We start from the raw sequence: 23948 nt of genomic DNA, 5'->3' as shown, positions 1-23948 counted from the left end.
AAAAAAGGATGGAAACCAAGTCCATGAAGAAGTGCATTTCAACCAATTCCATAAATAAGTCTATTAAAGGAAAGAGTTAGGCAAGATGCTTTACATCCCTGTGCAGTTTGCATGCAATTACAGATGTGTCTCCAGCCTGCCATGGTACACAGATCCAGACTGGTGACTTTTTTCTCAGGGCATCTGAAAGTTTTCATACTCAGACAGTCTTTTATAGGCTGGATTCATCCACTGTTCTTCAAGTCACTCAAAAAACCCTGTAAACTTTTACACAGACCCACCATAAAGCAGGCAGTTCCAACAGTGTTTGCCTGATTTAAATGAGTGAAATGCCTTTGAAGCACTTTCACTTCTAAACTGCAGCAGGGCAGGTACATAAACAGAACAATGTTTGTGGATGCAAATCAAAGTGAGGTGAGCCAGCAGAGCTGGCATTTCAAGTGACAGCTGGGACTACAATTAAACACACCCCTGACACTGCACACAGTGGGTATCTACCAGTGAGCCGATTTCCCCTGTTTTCATCCAGAGTCAAATACCCCTTGAGTCTTAACACACATCATTACCTCCAAGTCAATCATGTCACGTGGAAAAGGCACCTCCGGGTTTTCTCCAGTGTCCATGATCGGAATATTTGCCTTTTTAATCTCCTTCTCAACAAACCCTGGAGAGACAGCATTATTAATGCTAATTAAAAAGATACTTCCATGTCAAACTGTCACTGTACCCAGGGCCTAGCCTGATTAGCAGGTGTGAACCCTTTCACCTCCTATTCCAAGCCCCTCTTAGCGGGTTAAAGCCATCTTTCAAGCAGAAGGGAATCCCTGGAGGCAGGCTGAGTGGCTGACACACAGAAGGAAGGCAATCTTCTCCCCTTCCAGCCAGCACTCTGTTCCCTAAGGCAGCCCCAGGGGTTTAGCCTGTGTAAAAGCATCAGGGCCCGGTGAGAAACGTACTCAGCTTTCGGTCCATCTCCTCACACCGCCTGACTTCGTTGACGAATTTACGTTGGAACACGTTCACGTCCGGGTTGAGCTGCAGAGAGACAACACGTCTGCCCAGGGACACTCACCAGCACCACCCCCCCCCCCGCAGGCAACGGGGCCTGAGCCAGCCCGGCAGAGAGGGGCAGGGGTCTCTCACCCTGCCCCCCTCCCCCGCCATCCTTTACCCGCTCCCCCCCCGCCTCCATTCCGCCCCCCCTCCCGGTGCTTTGCGGCGGGCACGGCCACGGCAGGGCCGGCAGCGCCGTTCTCGGCGCCCCGGGTGCTCCCCGCAGGACCGGCGGGTACTCACGTCGCGGAACTGAACCTTCCCCAGCTCGCCCAGCTCGCTGACACAGCAGTAGGCGGCCTCGGACTGCAGGAAGAGCTGGGCCAGGGTCATCTCCTCGCTGCGGAACAGCTCCCCCATGGCGGCGCCGGCCCCGCCGCGGTCTCTGAGGAGAAAAGCCGTGAGGACGGGGCTCGGCCGGCACCGGGACGGAGCAGGGGGCCGGCCGGGCCGCCGGGATGTCCCCGATGCTCCCTCACGGGCCCGGCTCCGGCTGCCAGGCGGGAGGGGAGAAGAGGGGAGGGGCGCGGTGGGCCCCATCCCGCCTGTGCCAGACCATCCCCGCCCGCCCCGGCCCCGGCCCCGCCACCCCACGCTACCTGCCGCAGCCCCCGCGAAGCCCCGACCCGCAGCGGCCGCCGCCAGCTGATCCGCGACGGCTCCCGTCCCTGACGTCACCGCACCGCAGGACGGTGTCACGCGGGCACGTCTCCTAGCGACGGCGCGCCTCGGCTAGGCCCGCGCCGGAAGTGACGGCGACGGGGGCGGGAGGGGAGGCGTCACGTCACCCGACAGCGGCTCCGCGCCGCAGGGCTTGATGACGTCGCCTCTGCCCGCGGCCCTGACGCCATCGGTGGCGGCGCCAAGCGGGCAGTGGCGTCACTGGCAGCGCGGGCGAGGCGCGAGGGTTTGGTCCGCCCTCGGCGGCGCGGCCTCCCTCTCCGTGAGGCGGCCACAGGTACGGTCTGGGGGAGCCCGGGCCCGCCGGGGCTGGGCGGGGCGGCGCCGTGGACCCCCGAGCTCCGCCACAGCAGCGTAACCCCCTGCCCAGCCCAGCCCAGCCCAGCCCAGCCGAGCGCGTTGTGTGGGCCGAGGCCTGTGCAGCTCAGAGCTCCTCGAGCGGCACAGGCGGCTCACGCACACTGCACATCCCCTCCCTCCCCTCTGCCAGGCCTGTGAGAACGGGAGGGAATGGGCTTTGCCCAGCCCCTTTCTGCGGGATGTAAGCTACAGGTGAAAGGACAGATGGAAATCTGAGGGGATGTCTGCTGCACGCTGCGGCTGTTCCTTGTCTCTGCCGGGCCCCCAACACCTGGATCTTGCTGTCTGGGGAGCTGAGCGGAATTCATACAATGGTCTGGGTTGGAAGGGACCCCAAGGGTCACAGAGCTCCAACCCCCTGCCACAGGCAGGGCCACCAACCTCCAGGCCTGGAGCTACACAAGGCTGCCCAGGGCCTCATCCAACCTGGCCTTCAACACCCCCAGGGATGGGGCATCCACCCCCTCTCTGGGCAGCCTGTTCCAGCCCCTCACCACTCTCTCTGTAAAAAAACTTCCCCCTAATATCTAATCTAACCCTTCCCTCATTTAGCTTCACTCCATCCCCCTTGTCCTGCCAGTCTCTGCCCTTTAACAAGCTGATTCCCCTCCTGTTCCTCTGCTCCCTTCAGGGACTGGAAGGCTTCAATGAGGTCCCCCCACAGCCTTCTATTCTCCAGGCTGAACCAGCCCAGCTCCCCCAGCCTCTCTCCGTAGGGGAGCTGCTCCAGCCCTCTGATCATCTCTGTGGCTCCTCTGAACCCTCTCCAGCAGTCCCACATCTTTCTTGTATTGGGGCCCCAGCTCTGGACACAGGACTCCAGCTGGGGCCTCACAAGGGCAGAGCAGAGAGGGACAATCCCCTCCCTGTCCCTGCTGCCACCCCTCTGCTGATGGAGCCCAGGACAGCATTAGTCTTCCAAGCTGCAATAGCACACTGCTGGCTCATGTTAAGTTTCTCATCCACCAGAACCCCCAGGCCCCTTCTCAGCAGAGCTGCTCTCCAGGAGCTCTTCTCCCAGGCTGTATCTATGTCTGGGATTCCTCCAGCCCAGGTGCAACACCTGACACTTGGCAGTGTTGAACCTTGTTAGGTTCACCTGGGCCCACTTTTCCAGCCTGTCAACATCCCCCTGGGTGGCTTCCTTTCCTTCTATTGTGTCAATCACCCCACTCAGCTTGTGTCATCCACAAACCTGCTGAGGGTGCACTCAATTCCAGGGGGGTTAGAGCTCTGTGACCCTTGGGGTCCCTTCCAACCCAGACCATTCTATGATTCTATGATCAGTAATACCTAAAGCAGATACCCCCAGGAAGAGACAACTGCAGGGCCTCAATGCTGGCTGGCTGGAGAGAGGGGTGTTTCGTGGAGCTGACTCATCAACGGCAAACACTGGAAATAAATGCTCAGGAAAAAGGGCCCTCCAGGAAAAACAGGCTATAGAAAAGCAACCTATTTTTAATACATGACACAATACCTATTGTGGAAGCTGTGCAGCACAATGTACTGATGCACAGTCAAACCAGACCTAGATCAGTGGTGCAGCATGAGCACAACAGCAGAAAAAGTGAGCTGTCACATGGCAGAGAGTGCAGGGGAGCAGAAAGTGCTGACTCTTGGGAGCTCTCATCGTTAAACAACGCTCCTGCACACCAGTGTGTGTGCCTGCCATGGAGGAGTTCTCCCTGCACTGCTGTTAGGGAGGCCCTGGAGAAGCTGAGCCTCACAGAACTGGTTTCAGTTGCCAGCTGGTGGCAAATGTCAAGGCTGGGCCTGACCCTGTGGGAGGCAGGATGTGCTGAGTACCAAATGCTTCTTGACAGGACTACAGGGAAACAGCAGCCATCTGGCTCTGCCCACAGCCCTTTGGCTCAGCCCCCCAGGGCTCTCTGCTGCTTCCAGAGTCCCAGAGCCGTCCCAGCGGTTCTGTCCCTGTGCCTGAGCCAACACCAGGGGCAGCGATGAGGGTCTCACCAAGGGTCACTCTCAAGATCTGAGTTTTCCTTCCTGGTGGTGCTGTGCTGGGTCCTGCTGGGTTGTTGGGGCCAGCCTTTGGTAGCACCTCAAAGTCTTTTGAGGCAGTGAGCTGATGATGGCTCCACGAGGCATAAACTTCTGCCCTATAAGACCCTGAGAGTTCTTCTCATGTCAATACTGAGGTTGAAAGCTAGAAAATAAGGATTATTTCTTCGCCATGTTTTCCAAACCAATAATTACCCTATTAAGTTCTGAAACAATTAGTATTTTTTTCACCAATAAAGCCTTCTGTGACACAAGGGATTTGGACATTGCTTAGGAGTACTTTTCCATGTGGCATATGCTGAAGTGTGTCCTGTATTTAAGTGTCTTAACAAGTAGAGGTGTGGGTGGATGGATGGATGGATGGATGGATGGATGGATGGATGGATGGATGGATGGATGGATGGATGGATGGAGGACTGCAGAGCTGTGATAGCTGCTTAAAGGTGGGAGCAGCCAGCTGCTTCACTGCCGGAGCAAATTATTCTTACTCCCCTGTGTTAACTCTGCGTAGAGACACGGTACGTGCTGTGTATGGCACGTGTGTGCCTGGTGTGTATATTTACACACATTTTTATGACCCAGAAGTTGTGTGCTGTAACTCCTCAACCCAAACTATAGCCTTTTGTTAACGTGTTGCAGATCAGGCTCTCCTAGTCCTGGGAAAAAAAAAAAAAAGCAAACTTCAGCTGCAAGAGCTGAATTTTCCAGCTGAACTTCAACGTGCACAGCTTTTTAAACCAGCCTTCCTCTAGTGCATACAGCTGTACCCACATGGGCTTGCTTTCTTCCCAGCAGCTTCCCGAGCCGCTCACTTGAGGCTTTTGTTTTTTCCTCCCGTTGCTTACAGTGCCTTTGGACGTGTGGTTGTAGGTTCAGAGCTTTGCATTCCTTTCCGAGCTGTGCCTGTGTTTGCATGCAAAGCCATCGCCTCCCCTCCAACTATTTTAATCATTTCAGAAAGGGTGGGTCGCCAGGCATTTGGCAGCGGGCTGCTTTTATATAGCTGAGGTGGAGTCAACCAATGACCTGCAAGCCTGGAAAATTTTGCAGAGCAGTTTCACTGGACAGCTCGAGCGGAGCTGTGCCATTTGAATCGCAGCACAGACATCCACACACTGCGCTCTCCATTTCTGGCGTGTCTCCCAGCGCAGAGTTTAGCTGTGGCTCGGGTTTAGTTTTCCCTCCTCTCTCTCCTTGCAGTGACAGCTTCTGCAGGCTCCATGAGCCAGGACTCCCAAGCAATCATGGAGGATACCACTTTGCAAATTATCGAACCACCCACCGCTTCTGAGGCCTCAGAGGAGCAAGTGCCTGAAGAACCCATCAAATCAGACCAGATCAACGGGGTGATGGTGCTGACCCTTCTGGACAAGATCATTGGAGCAGTGGATCAGATCCAGCTGACACAAACACAGCTGGAGGAGAGACAACAAGAGATGGATAGCGCAGTGACCAGCATCCAAGGAGAATTAACCAAGCTGACAAAGGCACACACCACCACCAGCAACACCGTGAACAAGATGCTGGAGAAGGTCCGCAAGGTGAGCGTCAACGTCAAGACTGTCCGGCAGAACCTGGAGAAACAAGCTGGGCAGATAAAGAAGCTGGAGGCCAACGAGGCCGAGCTCCTGAAACGCAGGAACTTCAAAGTCATGATCTACCAGGTAAGGAACTCTTTCACAACTTCCTTATCTCCTGGTGGTGGTGGGATTTCTTTCCCCCCCCCCCCCCCGTTAGTCTCCTAAAGGTCCCTGACTGTCCAGACTGGGGCGGGTCTGGAGTAGCTCTCCTGGTTCATGATTTAACGTGGCCTGTGTGTTCTAAGATAAGCTTTGGCAGAGCTGCTATATTTAACAGGAATTTTAACAAAGGGAGTGAGAATGCCCCAAAGCACTCACTGCAACGGACCACAAGTATCAAAATAACCTGGTTTTACTGTCTAACTAAGGAAAAAGAACAAGAATGGAAAGGGAGCATTGCAAATCTGCCTGCCTGCATCTTTTCTAGTGAGAGGCAATGGGTGTTGCTACATGGAGACCCATTTGTGACATGCATCTGGTAACAACAGACATTAAGAGCAGCATTAGGGTTCACCTCACTGATGAGGACAAACAGAGAAAATACAGAACAGCTCCTTGAGCTCCTCAGCACTCAGGTCTGCCTTGGCTGTTGTTTCCACACTCTTTTTTTATGCAACCTTGGAGTCTTGAATCTTCTAACTGTCTGGTTTCAGCAACAGCTTTGGTTTGCTTGATGTTCAACCCCTGTGCTAAAGTGTTAGATTTTTCCTTTAATATTAAACAAGAAGAAAGAGAGCAGTATGTCTCTGCCAGTTTTCCTGTCTGGAGTTAGCAGAGCCAACTTTGCTATCGGGCCACAGAAGAAAAGTGAGTGAAATAGTTAACAGTTCAGTTAGAAGTTAATAATAGACAGTGCAGGGGCAGAGAGAGAAGCTGATTACAGGAAGAGAGAGAACAACAGAAAAAAAGGGAAAATGCTTCATACTACAGGGTCTGAAGGGAGAGTGGATCATAACAGGCTGTGGAATCTAACAAGCACAGCAGCCTGCGTAGCCCTCTGATTCAGAGCTTAAGCATTTGTAGTTTTATCATGCCTGAAAGGCTGAAATACTCAAGGCTATTCAGAGCATATGGGCAACCTCACCAGTTCTATATATACTCATATATATATATTTATTCCAAGATCTTTGTATCAGGCTTTTGGGGGAAGATGGATGGAAAAATAAAATAGAGCTTTAAATGAACTGCAGAAGCAACACACATTGCAAAGTGAGAAGAGTGAAGGGAAGGGAATTGCTTAAACAAAACCATTCCTTGTGGGTTACAGAAGTAGGTGGGAAGTTGGTGAGTTTCTAGGTCCTTTGGAACCATCCTCAACAGTGGCAGATGGTCACTTTCTGAACTGGTCATTTTGTTTTGCTGTTGCTTATGAGTATGGAGGAGAGTTGCTCTTTGAATATGAAAAAGCAACCCTGTGTCTAAAGGAAATGGGGGCAATGCAATGATGTGATGAGGACAGAGAAACCTCTGAGAGAGGCAGCTGACAAGGGACTATGGTGCAGATTTTGTGAATCATGAAGATATTAGGGAAAAAAAAATTGTATTTATTTGTAATTTTCCTGCATGGAATTTAGTGTGATTTGCCTGGGAGATCACAGAGCCCAGGTGAGAAATTCCCCAAGTTTGTTTCATGGGAAACGGAGCCTTTTGTGCTCTCATGGAAATCCTGGTGCTTCTGCAGGATGCCTGAGCAGCCCTCACGGTGAGGGGAAAGGCTCTGGCTCTGGGCAGGCCGACAGTGTGGCAAATGAAAGTCTCTCTGGGAGGACAAACTCTTGATTATCTCTTAATTTGGTGCTGAAACCGAAAACCAAAATCCATGATGGGCTTTTGACGTTTGAACAGGAGAAGGAAAGAGACAGCAAAAGTATTAACATGCCTGAGTAACAAATGTCTTACTGATAGTAGCATTGTTCAGCATTCCTGTGGCAAAGACAGACCCAGAGAGTGAGAATTTGATGTCTGGACATGGACTGCAGGGAAGAATGGGGAGTGTTTCTGCAGCCCTCTACATCAGTGTCATCACACTTTCCCACTGAGTTCTGCTCAGTGGAGAATGTTCCTGCATTACATCAATCTGCAGCCTCAGAGCTACATCAATTATCATTTCTCCTCTAGAAAATAGAGTTGTTTCATAGGTAAAGTGCAGATTGCACCCCATAAAAACATCAGCATGTAACTCACTGTACAGAAACCTGAATTGTATGGCTTGGTGTGAGGAAAAACCAGCCATCCTGTGCTGGAGTCTCCCTTCTTTGTGGAGCCCTTTTATTTGGAAAATGATAAACATTTGTAGCTCCAGGCCTGGAGGTTGGTGTCCCTGCCTGTGGCAGGGGTTTGGAGCTCTGTGATCCTTGGGGTCGCTTCCAACCCAGACCATTCTATGATTCTATGATTTGGGGGATCTCAGAAGTTTTGCTCTTGGCTTTAGGGGGTTTTATTCTGCTTAGTTGTTTGGTTTTTTTTCCTGGAATGGACAGGGGTTTTAGGGTTTGTGCCTGTAATTGTGGAGATGTCATTCTTCAGAAATCCCTGACCCAGGCTGAGGGAGTTGCACAGATCTGTAACAACAGCAGGTTTCAGTTTTGTGTCCCAATTTATTCATGTGGATATTTTATCAGAGTCAGGAATTCAAGGCACATCAAGGACAAGAGTGGTACTTTGTCTGGGATTACAGGAAAGAGAAAATGCCAATGCAGTTAGGGAGAAACTGTACAGAAAGGAGGGACATTTGTGTGTGGGGGGGTGCTGTACAGACATTTATTAAATAGGGGGTGATGTGTGGCTGCTTTGATGAGAACGAACAGTGCTGGTTGTTGCAAGAAGCCTCATTGATTCCTGCTGGATTTACCTGCTTACTAATACTCTTCTGTGTTTCAGTATTAATAATAATGAAAATTAGAAAAGGGTCAGTATTAATAATCATGAAATGTAGAAAAAATGTATCAAGGGTCTATAAACCCCAAACTTTAAGGTGGGCTGCACCTGGGAGTTTAAATGAGCAAAATTCACTGTGTTTTCCTAACTGTGTCTTATCATTAATGAAAAAAGATTACAAAAGAACTCTTTCCTAATTCTAATTCTTCACTTCTCAAGACCTACCAGGTTGCAACATTTACATTAGGGTGGGGTTTTTTTGTGAATGTGCTTAATTGTGTGATGCTGAGCAGCTTTATTACTGCTTTCTCACTCAGCTAAAGCTGCCCTTGGAAACCTGTGATTCTTTCCTGTGCACTTGCTTTGTCAGTTGTCCTGGCTAAAAATGCCAAATTAGTCTTTTGGAGAAAAAGAGAGAAACTCATCTGAAGAGACACAAAGTGGTGTCTGCTTTCAAGCCATATAGCTGGGAAAAACAGTGGTCATGGTCTAGAGGGGTTTAATATGGGGGGATTCTGGGGTTTGAAGAAGTGAAAGGAGGTGAAGAGAAATCAGTTCTTCAGCTGTTCCAGGCGTTTGGTTATTCTTCAGGCACTGAAATATTGAGTCTCCAGCAGCTACAGAGGGACTATTTCAGGAGTGCAAATAAGACCTTTTGGCACCTTGGGAGAAGAGGGCAAACAACATGGAGAGAGCTATTTTGCTAGCTCTTAGAGGAGGAGAAAATGAAAATGAAATTTTAATCAGGGAAAGCTCGACCCCTTGAGATGAGCTAAAGCATCTACCTGCTTAGTTTCAGTCTTTGGGGGAGAAAGAACTGAAAGTCCTTTCCACTTGGGCCAGCCAAGGGCGAGGCAGTAAGCAGAGTGTTTACAATCCATTCCTTGCAGTCACCCCTGGAGTGCAGGAGTTCTGCCCTGCTCACTCTCTCAAATACCCCCGTGCCAGGTTTTGCCAGGAGTCGGTCTGGTTTCTACTGAGGGAAGAGTTTTTATACTGATGTATACTGAGTGTTTATGCTGATACTGGAATTAGATTGATTCTTGATTACAAAAATTGAAACAGCCAAGCCCCCTCCAAACTGCCACATCTTTTTGGGTTGAAAATGAGCCTACTAAAAGCAAAGGGCTTTTGACAAGCTGCTTTGTAAACAGACACTCAGTGAAACAGGACTTGCCTTCCTAAAAAGCCTGATGTCAGATGGCTACGTGCACTTACTAACAGCCCATGGGAAGAGAGCCTCTCAGTGCTTCCTTTGTGCCATCTGCCCTGGGCTCCTGTCTTTCAGAGAAATTAGGACACCAACAGATTTGATTAGTGGGGTTGCTAAGAAAAACAAACAGGGGGGGGACTTCATCCCAAATCTCCTGGTTTTAGGATACAGGAATCTGGGGCTCGTTACTACAGTTCATGATTAAATAGTGGATGTCACATGCAAAAAACTACTGCCTTGAAACCAGACAGTGTGCTGCATCCATCTGAAGAACAGCACGTGTCAGCACTTATGTAAGCATGGCATTTTCCTCCAAACATTCTGAAATGATTAAACTTACTTGTCCAAATGTGAAAGCCCTGGGTTTTGTACAGCCAGACAGAAGCCTCCAGCCCTCAGCACACATACAGAGGGTTGAATTTCTATAATACAATGGTCCTTCCTTATGAGGCTCATGTGGGTGCTGAGCTCTGGGAAGCCTGGTGTGTGATGTGCAGCATTGTTTGTTGGGAAGAGAGCAGCCTTTGTCAGAGGAGTGTGGCCAGGCTGCTCCCCACACTGCCTGATTTGGGGGCTCCCCCAGGGCTCTTCTGCTCAGCAGGGGACTGTGGTGGCTGCTGGGAGCCTGGCAATGCATGGAGTTTCTCTGGAAGGTTAGGAGAGCATGGGCAGAGCATGAACCTCAGCTGTACAATGTGTAGGGTTGGTAGGGCTGGACAAAGAAATATAAATAGCACAGCTCAGCTTTTGTGCCTCAAGTGGGCCTTATACGGCCGAGCACAAGAAGATTGTCAGGCATGGGGAGGAGGGATGAATTCCAAACCCACACATTAACACCACGGATTTGGAAGCCTGACCCAAACTGCCTCATTTTTAGGCCTGTGCTCCTCAAAAGAGAGCGTGGAGAGGAGCGTGAGCTCAGGGGTGTGATGAGAAACATGGGGCAGGGAGCACAGGGAGTACAAACCCCTGTGCCGCGGCCGCCGCACCCACCACCCCTGGGCTGCAGCCCTTCTCCACCACCAAAACAGCATGTCAGCTGCCCTGAGCTTGGTTTTGTTTCAAATGAATCATTCTGAAACAAAAGCTTTATGAGTCTAATGACAGCAGAGGGTTCATGAGAGCCAGCATGATCTACAGTCCCAGAGAACAGCCGGGGACGGTTCCAGGCTGTGGAATCAGGGGAGCTTGCCCAAGAACAGGAGCTAAACACTAAATAGACATGTCAAAATGTGAGTGATGGTACTGGGGATAGGCTTGGGCACCCATGTTATGCTTTTCCTGCAAGGCTGGTTGGCTGCATGTGCTTAGGAGCACTGGGAGCTGGAGTCGCTGTGGATCTGGAGCCGCCCTGTACATGGCATCAGTACATCGTCACTGTGGAGATTTGCACTGCAGCAGCCAGTGGGTTTAGTATTGATCTTGTGAGAATAAAGTAAAAGCCTGGTTTCATTTGGCTGTGAATCCACTCCAACCAGCTCCCACTGTCGTATGTTCACAGAGAATTACTCTTCTGTTCACCAGGAACCTGCCAAATGCCAAGAAACCCCTCATCATCCACTGGCAGTTCTGGTGTGATCGATGGGGACAGGATATTCCTGTGGTTCTGGATTGGCTTTTACTTTCTATTATTCTGCTCTTAAACAAAATATGAAAGAGGAATAATCAGGAAGCTACAAGGGGAAGGAGAGAAATAGTCTTCAATTAAGTCTTCCAGGCTGCAGCACTGAATTCAGCTGCATGTTCTCCACCTGTTGTAAAGGCACTACGTTAAGATCCTGATGTGTGAAGTATCCTTCATCTTCTCTGCACATTACTGAATGATAAGAGTTATTATAAGGTAATAAATCACAGGAGACAGAGACTTAAAAAATATCAGGATGTTGATGGCTCTCACTTTCCTTAGGGCAGATTATCAGTCTTCCTACCAAAGCACAGCTCTGGAGCATGGATTTCTCTGCTGCAGCCTGCAATCAACTGCATTAATATTTCATTGCTCAGGTATTATTTATAAGCAGTCAGGGCCAGGACTGTTTGCTCTGCTGAAATCCTTTCAGCATTATTAGTTGGGTACTGAACTGTGCAGCAATAAATAGTCTCAGAGCAAAGGGCCAGAGGCTGCGCAGCCAGTGGGGATGGGGTTGGACCAGAGGAGTAACGGCTCCTGAAAATATAGGCAAAGGTAATATTCCCTTTGATCATGTATTCCTCTCTGCCTAGGAGCAGAGGATCCATCCTGGGGCCACTGCATGCTGAAGTACAGCAAAGTGCAGAATTTGCTGGTCACTCTCACCGGGCTGCGTGCCTGGAGTGCTCTGCTTTCCAGTGTGGTTGTAGCTTATTTCCCCATTCTTAAGCTAGTTACAAGCCCTCAGCAAAAAGAAATTAATCCTTCATGGACACCCAGCAGGGAGAACTCTCAAGGCCACCTGTAACTGAGTTTGGGATTAGGCAGTACAGAATTGAAGAAGCCAGTCAGTGCTCAGACTGTGGGTCTCTGCAGAGACACAGTCCCATTCCTGCTGGTGCACCCAGTGTGAGAACTGAACAGGTAGGTGGTAAAAGCTGCTTAGTCTGGAGGCTCTGCACAGCCCTGGCAGGGTGTGAGTGTTGCAGGAGAAGGGGTTTTCCTGCAGAGCATCTCCATCCCCCTGCTTTTTGTGAATGCAGATGCTCTGGAGTTGGTGTGAGTCCCTCAGCGTCCCTCAGCCTGGCTCACAGGGCGGGCGCTGAGCCTGCTGTGGGTGACTCACCACACACTGTCACCCCATCCCAGCTTCAGAGAAGGCACACAGTTTCTGCCAGGCAGGCAGGAGGAGTGAGCAGCTGTGCTCCAACACAGCCATTTCCCCAAAGAACATGCTGCTTGACCGGGAAGGCACAGGCTTGGTGAAACTGGAGCTTCTTCCTGCTGCTGAAGCTGCTTTTTGCTGCCCAGCCATGCAATGTGCTGTCCCTGTCCAAGCAATGAGTGCAATCTGTGATGCATCTGTGACCTATGCAGAGCATGGCAATGACTCATAAGCTCTCCAGCAACATGTTTAGCCTTCATTTATCCTGTTTGGGATAAAGATGTCCTCTTGATTCTCTAAAATCTTCTACAACTTACAAAGAACCTGAAGAATTGTCCAGCTGCAAGGTAAGACAAGGGCCAGAAACAAAGATGTTCAGTGTCAGTGAAGTAAAATCAAATATTTAGAATAAAAAGTCTCAGGATGTTTAGTCTATAGCTTTATGAGAGGATGCAAGTGTCAGTATCAGTACAGGTCTATCTGCAAACTCCATCGTTAGTGGTTTGGTGTTCAGAAATAGCTCTGGAGTTATTAATCAGTTGGGACAGGTTTATCTGTGAGGAGCAGTTCTGAGAGTAAAGCCAGTTGTACAAACAGACTGATAATAGGATCAAAACTTTTTCTGCTGTCAGAGGAAAGAAAAATAATAAAGCCTTTTCACGTTGCAATCTATTTACTTCCCTGTTTCCTACAGCCTTGCCTTTCTTCTGACTCACTCTTAGGCAGAAGCACTTCCAAAAAACAGCTGCCTCCTCTTCCTGTGCAATTCCTCCCTTGCTTTTCACCATCAGGTTTGAACTGGCTCCAGTGCTATATGATGCTGCTCATTCTCACCAGCAAATGAAGAAGATACAGCCTTTCAGGACATAGCTTCCAGGACATAAAGTAACTGGATATGCCTGACAGAAAAAACAGCCAAGAAGATTGTGCAATGCACAGAATTACAGTGTAGGAGGATTTCTGCTGGTCAGGGAGACACTGCTTGAGAATGAAGTAGGTTGTCACTTAAACATGTGCTTAATCCCAACCTGTTTTGGTTTTCCCCCTAATATCTTAGATCTTTTCCTTTGTCTCAGCAGTGTTTCCTGGTGATTTCCTACTACAGGACTCAGTAGTCTTAGAATCACAGCATCACAGGATAACCTGGGTGGGAAGGGCCCTCAGAGCCCCCCCAGTGCCACCCCTGCCATGGACAGGGACACCCCCCACCAGCCCAGGGTGCCCAAAACCCCATCCAAACCAGCCTTGAACCCTGCCAGGGATCCCAGGGCAGCCCCAGCTTCTCTGGACACTCTGTGCCAGGGCCTCCCCCCTCTCCCCGGAAGGATTTCTGCCTCCCAGCTCCTCTCCAGCTGCCCTCCTGCAGCTGAGGGCCTCTCTCTCCCTGTCCTTGGCACTAGCCCCTCTCCAGCCTTCTCTCTAAGGACTCAAGGCTTCTCTTTTTATGGACTACTGGAGATAAAACCTGTCCAACCTTTGGAATGTAGGAGTTGCAGCCATGCCTGATGCATAGAGAGGGGTTAATTTCATAGGCCAGATGCTTCTAGGAATGCTGAGCAGCCACCCTCTGTCCTCAGAGTGCATTTAGCAGAAGAAAGAGGCTTTGATTTTGTGGTGAGCAGGTTTGCTGTGTCCCTGGGTATAGACAGCTGTGAGATGCTGGGTATTGTCTGGCATTGCTTTGGGGTATGGCCAGTATGCTGGCAAAACTGATGGATGCAGCTCTGGAATCACACCTGGCTGTTGCCATCTCTCCAGCTTGTATATTGGAATTAATAAACAGAGGGCTTTAAAATCACCCTCTTTTCATCATCGTGCACATACACAGCAAACTTTGCTTTCAGCTGCACCCCAGAAAGAAGTGCAGCTGAAGAGCTGCTGTCAGGTCACTCTCTGGTCAGCATTCTGAAGAGAGAGCAGAATCTGGCCCAGTGTAAACATGCCTGAAGGGAGACTACAATCCCTTGGACCTGCTGTAAATTAGAGGAGGAGACTCTTCTAATAAATCTTTGCTGTCTTTTCTGTCAAATGTTGCTACCTGGCTTCTCCCTTTACTAGCTCATACCGCTGTGCCTTTTCTCTCTGCCCCTTCTCATCCTAACCCAGACTACTTTGTTGGGAATGCTCCTGATCACACTCCCAGCTGGGCCAGGTAAGTTTTTCCCTTGTGATTCCTCTCCACTGGGCATTGAAACACAGTTTTCCTCATCTCAGCCCAAGAAGATGCAGAGTGCTGGCTTTGAGTCTTCGCCAGGGACTGCCCTTTGAGCCGGGTTCCCTCTGTCCACGCTGCAGAAAGTGCCATGGCCCAAACCAGCAGAAGACACGTGAGGAGGCAGCAGTTTTAGGGCCTCGGCAGGAGATCCCTGAAGATCACTTTGAACCTCTTCTGAAACTCTGAAAAACTGCTGATTGCAAAGCCTTTGCCTTCTCTGCCTGCTGGGGCTGCTGCAAGCGCTCAGACCCAAAGGCTTTATCTTTCAGACTAACCTGCTTGCTGCTTGCTGCATGCTGCTGCCTGGATTATAAAGGATGGGGAGGAGCTGTGATTTTTCTCTTGGGCATTAGGGGTCTTGTCATCTGCAGTCTGGGAGGGGGGAATTGCTGTATGGCTTGCTCATAGCCAGGAGCAGTTAGCTCTGCTGGTTTCTGATGTGCCTGGGCAAACCCTACCTGTTTTGGGAGCCTCAGTTTCTCCCCCTGAAACACCGACCTGGCAATACCTACCTCCTCCTGCTTGTTGTAAGGTTTAGTGTATAAACGTTTGTGAAACAGTCTGAAGTTATTGTTTTAAAGAGATCAAAGGCAGAGAGCACAATCTGTGTGACATAAACCTACAGTTGTCTCAGGCAGGTGGCTGTTCAGTGGCAGCCCTCGGCGCTGGTCATGGAGAGTGAAGCTCCTCACCGACTGGAGCTGGTGGTGGCTTCAGCTGCTGTTTGTCTAACACTTATCTCACACCACTGGAAACACCACAGTGCCCTGTTAGCCACCTTCATATTGTGTGGCTACTGGAGAAAGTACTCTAAGTTTAAGTTGCCTGCCCTTTGGGTGGTCACCCTGTCCTGGGAACAGTGGGAACGGCCACAGGACTCCCCCGGGAGCTGGGTGGAGGGGAGTTCAGCCCTGGAATCAGGGTGTCTGGGGGAAGCTGCCAGGGAAAACTCTTTTTCAAGGAGAGCAACGTCAGTTTTTAAAAAGGCAGTGTTTGGTAGACAGTCTGATAGCAATTCTAATCTCCAGAGAAGTCCATTCCAGCAAGGCCCTGGAGAAGAAAACACAGCCCTCCTCTGTTCTGCATAGGGCATCTTTACATCTATGAGCTCTGCTAGGCTGTGGGTGTTTATCAGGTATGTTGCTCTTCCTCAGGAATAACTGAATCCTCCTTCCTGTGACACTGATGGAAAGTGAGCACAGAAAAGCATCCTCTGAGGACTGGCAGAGCAAATTGATTATTGTGGCCGTGGGAGTGCAGAACCTGCTCTTCCCTGGCAGGGATCAATCTGCCCTGGAAGGGTGTCTGCTGCCCAGATGCTTTTAACCCTCCCTCGGCCTCCCCCAGTGTGAAAGCTTGTTTGCTCTGCCCTGGGTGGGCAGAGGAAGGGCTGGTGTGGTGCAGGGGGTGCAGCAGTTCCAGCTCACCCAGCAGCTGGGATCACAGCAGAGGCTGGGGACGTGAGCTGCTCATGTTCTGCATGTCACAGCTGCATGTCAACCAAACTCAACTGTTTGTGCTGTTGCAATCCTGTAAAAACTAACTGAACAAAGTGAATTACAGGTGTGATTAGCATGCATGTGTGAAAACTCCTCCATTAAACCTTCAGACTGGTGATCTGAGTGGCTGGGAGCTCTTGGGACTTTGTTTCTTGCACGCTGTCAGTAAGAATCTCTCAGAGAGCAGCCCAGGAGCCTTTCTCTCGCCTTCTGAGCGTTCCCCAGATCTGCTGGTTGTTCTGCAGCGCTCGCAGAGCTCTGCTGGGCTGGGAATCCAGCTCAGCTTTGTGTCCCATTGGCCTTTTGTATTACAGGGGAAGTGTTTACGCATGTTGTAGCAACCAGGCAGTGTGTGCATGACCATCCGGGGCTGCCGGGGTGACTCACTGCAAGGGAACTCAGCTCGAAAACAAGGTCAGATCAAAAGCCCACGTAGTGCAGCAAGGCAGAGGCCAGCCTGCCCTGTAGATCTACCAGCTCTCAATTGTTTGAAGCAGGAGGGATACAGAGCAGCCCAGCACCCTGTAGGCTGGCAGCCAGCTGCCTTTGCCGCTGGGTACGGGCACCCACAAGCTCTGCAGTCATCAGGCTGCTGTTCCCATCGGCTCTGCCAGCGGGACAGAGCTTCCCCAGGGAGGTCTGTGCAAAGGGGTGGCACAGCTGTACGTGTCAGGTTGTGAAATGGGCTGGGGGTGGCACATTGCAAAGGGGTAAAAGAGAAACAGAACTCCAATCTGAGCTCATCCTTTCTGTGGAACACTTCACATGGCAGCAAGCTCGGTTCCAGCACAGATGCCAACGGCCCTTCTGCTGGGTGTAGCTCTGCTCGGTGCACAGAGCTGGAAGATTTTTCTTCTGCTGGTACAAGTTGTCTGAGAAGCTTTGTTTACCCACTGTCTTTGTGCCAGCTGGATTGAAATTGGTTTAGAGAACTGAAAGAGTTTGCTCCTGCTGATTGGGAGCCAGGGTTTGAATACCCCAGTGGGCAGGGATGCCAAGACCCGGGACTTGAGACTTGCCCACGTCAAGGGTCGGTGTTTTCCCAGTAAAAATAGAGTAGTTGGAATGCCTGGTGTTAAAAATGTGGCTCATCTGGATGAGTCATGACTGACATAAAGTGCACAGATCATAGTGCCTTGCTCAGAGCAGGGATTTGTGTGGCAGCCACCCGGACACCCAGGATGGTTCTGGATTGTTCCTACATGATCCCATTGTCCTGCACCACAGGCTGTGTCTGTAGGCAAGTTTGGCCAAAGCAGGCAGTTCCCTTCTCCACCAGAGAAACACCTCTCAAGGGGGAAGGGAGAGACCTTTGGTGGCATTTGGGCAGTGCCTGGGTGCAGGTGGAGGGCAACACATGAGGGCTGCTCAGCGGCAATGTCCTATAGGACATGGCTCGAGCTGTTGGTTGGTCTCACACCAGCTGTGCTGTGTCTACACCAGAGCCTGCTAAACCAGCAGGAATGCTGCCTAGTGCAGGTGGACTTGGAGTCAGGAAAGAGACCCAAAAACCCAGCAGCTGTCCTCCAGCTGGTTATTTACAGCTGAGGGGTGGGAAATGCAGCAATTACACCAGGCATTGGAAAGAGAGATGCTGTGTGGGGCTGGCAGCCCTGCAGCAGGCACATCACCCCTGCTCACCCTGTGGGGAAGGGGCTGGGTGAAGACTGCAAAGGGTTTCCCAAGGGCAACTGGAGAAAAACTCTTGGAAACAGTCTTGAGGGGGGAGGTTGGGATTGTAGGCACCCTCCCTTAGGGGAATAGCTTTGTTCCCTCTTTGCTTCTGTATCTGAGCAGTGAGGGTGCCTCCCTAAAGAGGCATGAGCAGGGCCTCAAGTGCCTGAGTGATGCAGGGGCTGCCTGCAGGGATGGTACATGGGGGAGTACAAGTGGGGAATTGCATGTTAGTATGGTCTGGGTTAGGGTCAAACAGCCAGGAAGTTTCTGGCCTCAGGATTAAGTGTCAGGAACTGCAGAGAGCTGCACTGTCTCCCTAACAGTGGCTGCTCCGGGAGCTGCTGCTGGCCACATCTTCGTGGCTGTGAGGAGACGCTGCAGGGTGCTGCTGAGGTCAGATGGGTGTGTTGCTGGTGTGGCCTGTTCAGCCACACCAGAAAATTCAGTCAGACGATGGATTTGCTGGCTTAACACAAGGAAAGGTGGTTATTTATGTGGCAGATCCAGAGTTTTTGAGGTGGTGGTGCTTTCTGCACACACGTGTTCTGGAGCTATCAAGGGGCTGATAAGTATCTGAGCTTGCAGGATGTGGCCAGTTTCCAGTGACAGTCATGCCAGGAGAGAGGGGGATGCCTTTGTTCTGGCTCATTGTGTTGACTGAGGGAAGGAAGTGGATGGAGTTCCTGATGTTCCTGGCTCCACGGGCAGGGTCCCCGGGAGTCTCTGGGATTGCTCCAGCAGGTGTTGTTGTGGAGAACAGGATCCCTGCCTTCCTGGTGATGGGGGTTTGTTCTGGACTGACCTGACCCTCTGGAGGACATGTGTATTGTTTTCTCCTGAAGTGGCTAATCAAATGAAGAAAACATATGTGGGCCACTTGACCTGCATCTCCAGAAAGTGTTTGGGACCTGAGCTGTGATGCAGAAGGTGAAAAGCTTTGCCCAGTGTGGTTCCCTGCTCTAAGTGAAACCCAGAACGAAACAGACACTGGGCTTTGACCACGGACACTGCAGCCCATGTCACCTTCACTGAGCCCAGGGCTCTGTGAAGATGACTTTTCCTTGTTCACAGTGTTTTTCTAGTAAGCTCATGTCAGTTCCAAGGGGTGCAAGGGAAGGGAGAGCTGGGGACTGTAGCTGCCCCAGCTGAGCAGCCCCGTGTCTGCAGAGGGAGTGTCCTGTCCTGCCTTCGTCCAGGGGCTCAGGCCAGAGCTGTGGCCTGGCAGTCTAGTGGTGGGTGAGCACTCAAGATGCAGCCACATGAACACACCATCCCTTTTGGCACTGCACAGAGGTTCAGGATGTCCTCTGCTGCAGCAGCACCAAAGAAACCTGCACAGAGGCGGGGATGGAGCTGGCTGTGGGACGGTTTGACCCTCATGAGCATCCTGGCCGTTGACATCTGTGTAGCTCATTAGCTCATGGCTGCATTGGTGCAGTGGCTGCTGCCATGCAAGCGTGAGACACTGAGCCTGCACAGGGGATGCCACAGCAAATTCAATCTCCTGGGACATGGCCAGCTCCTCTCCCGGTGTCCCCAAGCCTGTGTGTTTGCCACACACTTCAAACACTTGGGCCTGGGCTGCCCACGGTCTGCCCTTTGGTTTCACTGGTCCCTACTCCCACCAGTGTTGGATTGGGATGCCCTGGCCTCACACTGTTCAGCTCCCATCTGTGCCAGGGCTGGGAATGGTGCCTGGCTGTCCTTCTACCACAGCTTTTCTCAAAACCTCAGCCCAGTGGCTCTGCTCTCTGATGTGCCCATTCGGCTGCTGCTGCTTTTCTGACCGAGCTCATCTTAGCAGCTCCACGTCTCTCCCACCCAGTTTAATAGATCAGAACTACTCAGGCAGTAAATTCCTGAAACGTGGGCTGCAGCCCTGCAGCTGTGACGCCCTGTACAGTGACGGGCTATTTCCAGCCTGTCCTGGGAACAGAGGGGTGATTCATTGCGGCTGGGACGCACGCTATGTGCTGCTCAGATGAAAACCAATCCCACTCCAGACTTATGCCCCCTCTCCTGGGCACATGCTTGTCCTCTGCCACTGGGATCAGAAACTTGGCTGACCTGGGAGAGTGGAGAAGCTGAATGAATTCACCCCCTATCCCGAGGAGAGACAGCGTAACCTTGCAGACCTCGCCGTGCGAGGCAGGGCCACCTGCTCAGCCGCCTTCAGATACAGCCTCAAACTCCCTCACTTACTGCCCAGCAGAGAATGGGAAGACAAGGGCATCCTGCTCCATCCCAAGAGATGTCCAGCCCCACGCCAGGATCCCACAGACCTTGGGAAAGTCTGAGCACAGACCTGGGTGAGCCAGCCAGCGTGGCTGCCAGCTGCAGTCCAGCCTGGGCCCATGGCAGGCCGGACACTGGCCAGGTTGCAGAGCTGGCAGAGGCCCACGGTCCTGCCAAGAGGAGACCGTCTGCAGGAAGGATGTGGGAATGCTGCATGGTGGGGTTCAAGGGGGGTTTGGGAGTCTGGGCCAGCGCTCAGGAGTGAAGGGGCACCACACCGCTCGAGTGGGTTCCCTGTGCCCCTTCATGACAGGGTGCCAGTCGGGGGGTTTCCTGGGGCCAGGAGCAGGGTGGCCAGGTCCTGGGATGAAAAGGAAACAGGAGGGAATGGGCATGTGATGGGGAGCACAGGAGGAAGGGAAAAATCTCCAGTTCCAGTGCTGGCTTGCCTCTTTCTGCACTGCTGGAATCAGGGATGGGTTTGGAACCAGCCTAGGCCAAGCAGAACCAGCATCCCTGAGCTTTCAACATGAGTAGAAGAAATCCTCGTTACAGTCATTCATGGGTGCGGTAGGGAGGATGAGCCCAGGCCCCAGGTCATTTGGTTCTGCTCAGCTGGGAGCTGTAGCTGCAGTTCTGCGGCGCTGCCGGGCAGAGAGGGGCTGGCTCCCCGGGCTGGGGATGTGTGTCTCACTGGCTCCGCTCTGTGTCTTGCAGGATGAAGTGAAGCTCCCGTCTAAGCTGAGCATCAGCAAGTCTCTAAAGGAAGGTGAAAAGCTGGAGAAGGAAGGCGAGGGTGAGGAGGTGCCTGTGGGTGAGGACCATGCAGAGGAGGACCATGTCCAGCTCTCCTCGGATGAAGAGGTGGAAATTGAAGAGATTATCGAAGAGTCACGGGCAGAGCGCATCAAAAGGAGCGGCATGAAAAGGGTGGATGACTTTAAGAAGGCATTCTCAAAGGAGAAGATGGAGAAGACTAAGCTAAAGACCAAGGAAAACCTGGAGAAGACCCGCCACAACTTGGAGAAGACCCGCCACAACCTGGAGAAGAGGATGAACAAACTGGGCACCAAGATTGTGACTAATGAAAGGAGAGAGAAGATGAAGACCTCTCGGGACAAGCTGAGGAAGTCTTTCACCCCTGACCACACCATCTATGCCAGGTCCAAGACGGCCGTCTACAAAGTGCCACCCTTCACTTTCCACGTCAAGAAAATAAGAGAGGGTGAAGTGGAAGTGAAAGCTACAGAGCTGGTGGAGGTTGGTGGAGAGGAGGGAGAAAACTCGGATCTGATGCGTGGGGAAAGCCCCGAGATGCACACGCTGCTGGAGATCACCGAGGAGTCCGACGCGGTACTGGTGGACAAGAGCGACAGCGAGTAGGACAGGCTGCAGCATGGAAGGGTTGTGAACGACGGCCAAACACGTTATCATTCACATTTCAAGATCTCTCTCTGCCCTGGTGCCCCAGGGAAAGCGTCCACAATGCATCTTTCCTACCCTGCAGAGCCGCCGCCCATCCCCTGCCAGCTTGGACAAGGTGTATTTTATATTTTAGTTTTAGCACACTGAAACCATAGGAACACAGGACTGTTTTTTTCTTACACTCTTAAATCACCCTTGGAAACCATTCCTGCTGCAGGCTGTGTGAGAGCCTTCGAGCACCAGACCTGAAGATGGGCTTTGACCAACGGGGACCCGGCCCGGCTGGAGAGTGCTAAAACCAAGATAACGGCTGTACACCTGGAAATCTCAAGTGTCCTCCATAAGCAAAGATGTGGTGTCAAGAAAGCCCCCCAGACCACACCACCCTGGCTCCCTGTGCCAGGCTGTGCAGCCATCCCCACAGGCAGGAAGATTCCCAGGTCCCAAGCTGGCTGCCCCTTCTGGGGAGCAGAGGAATTGGGATGTACCCGGCCTGTGGGAGGGAAGAGTGGAGCGAGTCCTGCTGATGGGCAGAGTCCGGGCAAAGCAGAGCCAGCGGCAGAGCAGGCAGGTGGGGCTGTTCCACTCCACCCTCCCGAGGACTGGGGTACGTGTGGTGGTGCCTTGGATGGCTTTGCCATGAAGCTGCCCCACAGCAGGGGCTGCTGTGGTGCCCGTATGGCATCACACAGCTGGGGTCCCCTGCTCCTCCCCACTGTGCTGGGGTTGTCGCTGCAGCAGCCCCAGGGCCGTGGCAGGAGCAGTGCAGGATTCCCCACCCAGGTCACAGATCCAGCTGCCAGAGGCCCTGCAGCTGTAGATGGGCATGTCCTCACTGCTGGGGGGAACACCATGGAGGTGGGGTGCTGTTTCTGGTCCCTGCACACCCGAGGGGGTGGTGGCAGCAGGGGATGAGCGGGCAGCAGTGCTGGAGCAGCCACCACCACCTGCAGCTGGTTTCCAGGGGGGTGTGGGATGCGCTGATGCCATGTGAGGCTCCTGACTGTCAGAGAATGGCCTTGACACCAGTCCAGCACTGGACCTTGAGTATTACCAAGCATCTGCTTTCTCCGGGGGTCTCAGCACAGCTTAGGCTCATGTCCACATACTGCACTTTCCTGCCCATTACCCACTTTCTGCAGCTTCACTCCCTGTCCCCTGCAGCAAGGCAGCACTAGAGTAGCACCCCACAGCTTGAGGGCACAGCCCTGGCTCTGCCTGGGGTCACCACACTGCCGCTCTTGTGTAGGCAGCCACTGCCCCAGCACAGCCCAGCCCTGCGGGAACAGGTGGCGAGGTGGGAGGCTGCGTGTCAAGGCTGCTACACCTGGGGAGGCTGATCCCAGCAGGCAGGCAAGGGAGGAAGCTGAGGGTGCTCATCCCCATCTCCTTGCCCAGCTCAGCCCTTCCCGTGAGCGCAGCCGCTCTCCTCCCCAGCCCGCTCCCCCCAGGCAGCCGGATGGCTGCTGCTGACATAACCCAGTATATAAACTTGCTTTTCCTCTAAGAGTTACTTTCCTTTTACTGTCTGGCTCATCCGGTCTGGCCCCGGCCCCAGGGTCCCATCCTGGTGCCTGCGCTGCCAGGGCCCGTGTCAGTACCTGGGAGGTGCCTCCCCCCAGGGTTAGCACTGCCGCCACCATCCCTGGAGAAGGTGCTCAGGGGGCCACCCCAGGGTGCCAGCCCTGGGTGTCAGCCCTGGGTGCCACCCCAGGGTGCCAGCCCTGGGTGCCAGCCCTGGGTGTCAGCCCTGGGTGCCAGCCCTGCGACACCATCACCCCTCGCAGCGGGACACCCAGGCTCTTCGTTGCCTCTGGGTCCTGCCCGCTCCGGCCTCCTTGCCCCACGGGGCAGCAGCTGGCGGTGCCCAGCCCAGCCCGGCGGCGGCAGAGCGGCTGGCGGTGGAGGGTACGAGGCCCTGGGGCCCCGGGCAGGCGCAGCCACGCAGGCGGGAGCCCAGACAAGCCCCTGACTGCGTCCAGCGCAACTAATAAAGTCTCTTTTCTACACCACCCGTGTGCGGCCCGTTCATGGCGGGGCGAGGGGCGGCTGGGGCGCCGGGGAGCCCCGTTGTACCGCGCGGGGGCGCTGGCGGGGCACCGGGCGGTGCTGCCCCTTTAAGAGACGGTGGCGGCGGCCGCGGAGCCGCGCGCTGACGTCACGGCGCTGCCCGGAACTCAGCTGGGTTTCCCGCACGGCCGTTCCCGGTAATCGCCACCCCCCCCGCCGCGCCTCCCAGCACCGCCCCTCCCCAGCACCGCCCCGCGGCGGGAGGCGGTGCCATCCGGGAACAGCCGGCCGGATCAGCCCCCCCGTTCC

At 52.8% G+C, this 23948-nt stretch overlaps 2 protein-coding genes across 2 annotated transcripts in view; one reads left to right on the top strand and one right to left on the bottom strand.

Moving 5' to 3' along the window:
- Positions 1-1713, bottom strand: part of ATP6V0A1 (ATPase H+ transporting V0 subunit a1) — a 35314-nt gene extending 33601 nt beyond the window's left edge. Inside the window, exons 1-4 of the mRNA XM_084275591.1 lie at positions 1653-1713; positions 1297-1438; positions 957-1035; positions 567-664 (exon numbers count right to left, since the gene is read on the bottom strand). Coding sequence (XP_084131717.1) covers positions 567-664; positions 957-1035; positions 1297-1413 — 294 coding nt within the window. The 5' untranslated portion in view covers positions 1414-1438; positions 1653-1713. The remainder of the gene's footprint in view (positions 1-566; positions 665-956; positions 1036-1296; positions 1439-1652) is intronic.
- A 235-nt stretch (positions 1714-1948) lies between these two features.
- CAVIN1 (caveolae associated protein 1) lies at positions 1949-23638 on the top strand. The gene is made up of 3 exons (XM_084275505.1): positions 1949-2011; positions 5317-5780; positions 20922-23638. The coding sequence occupies exons 2-3, from the start codon at positions 5337-5339 to the stop codon at positions 21585-21587; spliced, it is 1110 nt and encodes a 369-aa protein (XP_084131631.1). The 5' UTR covers positions 1949-2011; positions 5317-5336; the 3' UTR covers positions 21588-23638.
- Positions 23639-23948: the final 310 nt, after the last annotated feature.

The sequence above is a fragment of the Gallinula chloropus genome (assembly GCF_964237585.1).
Source record: "Gallinula chloropus genome assembly, chromosome: 26".
NCBI classification, from domain to species: Eukaryota; Metazoa; Chordata; class Aves; order Gruiformes; family Rallidae; genus Gallinula; species Gallinula chloropus.
The sequence above is the reverse complement of the archived record's forward strand: the minus strand, read 5'-3'. Positions and strand labels throughout refer to the sequence as shown.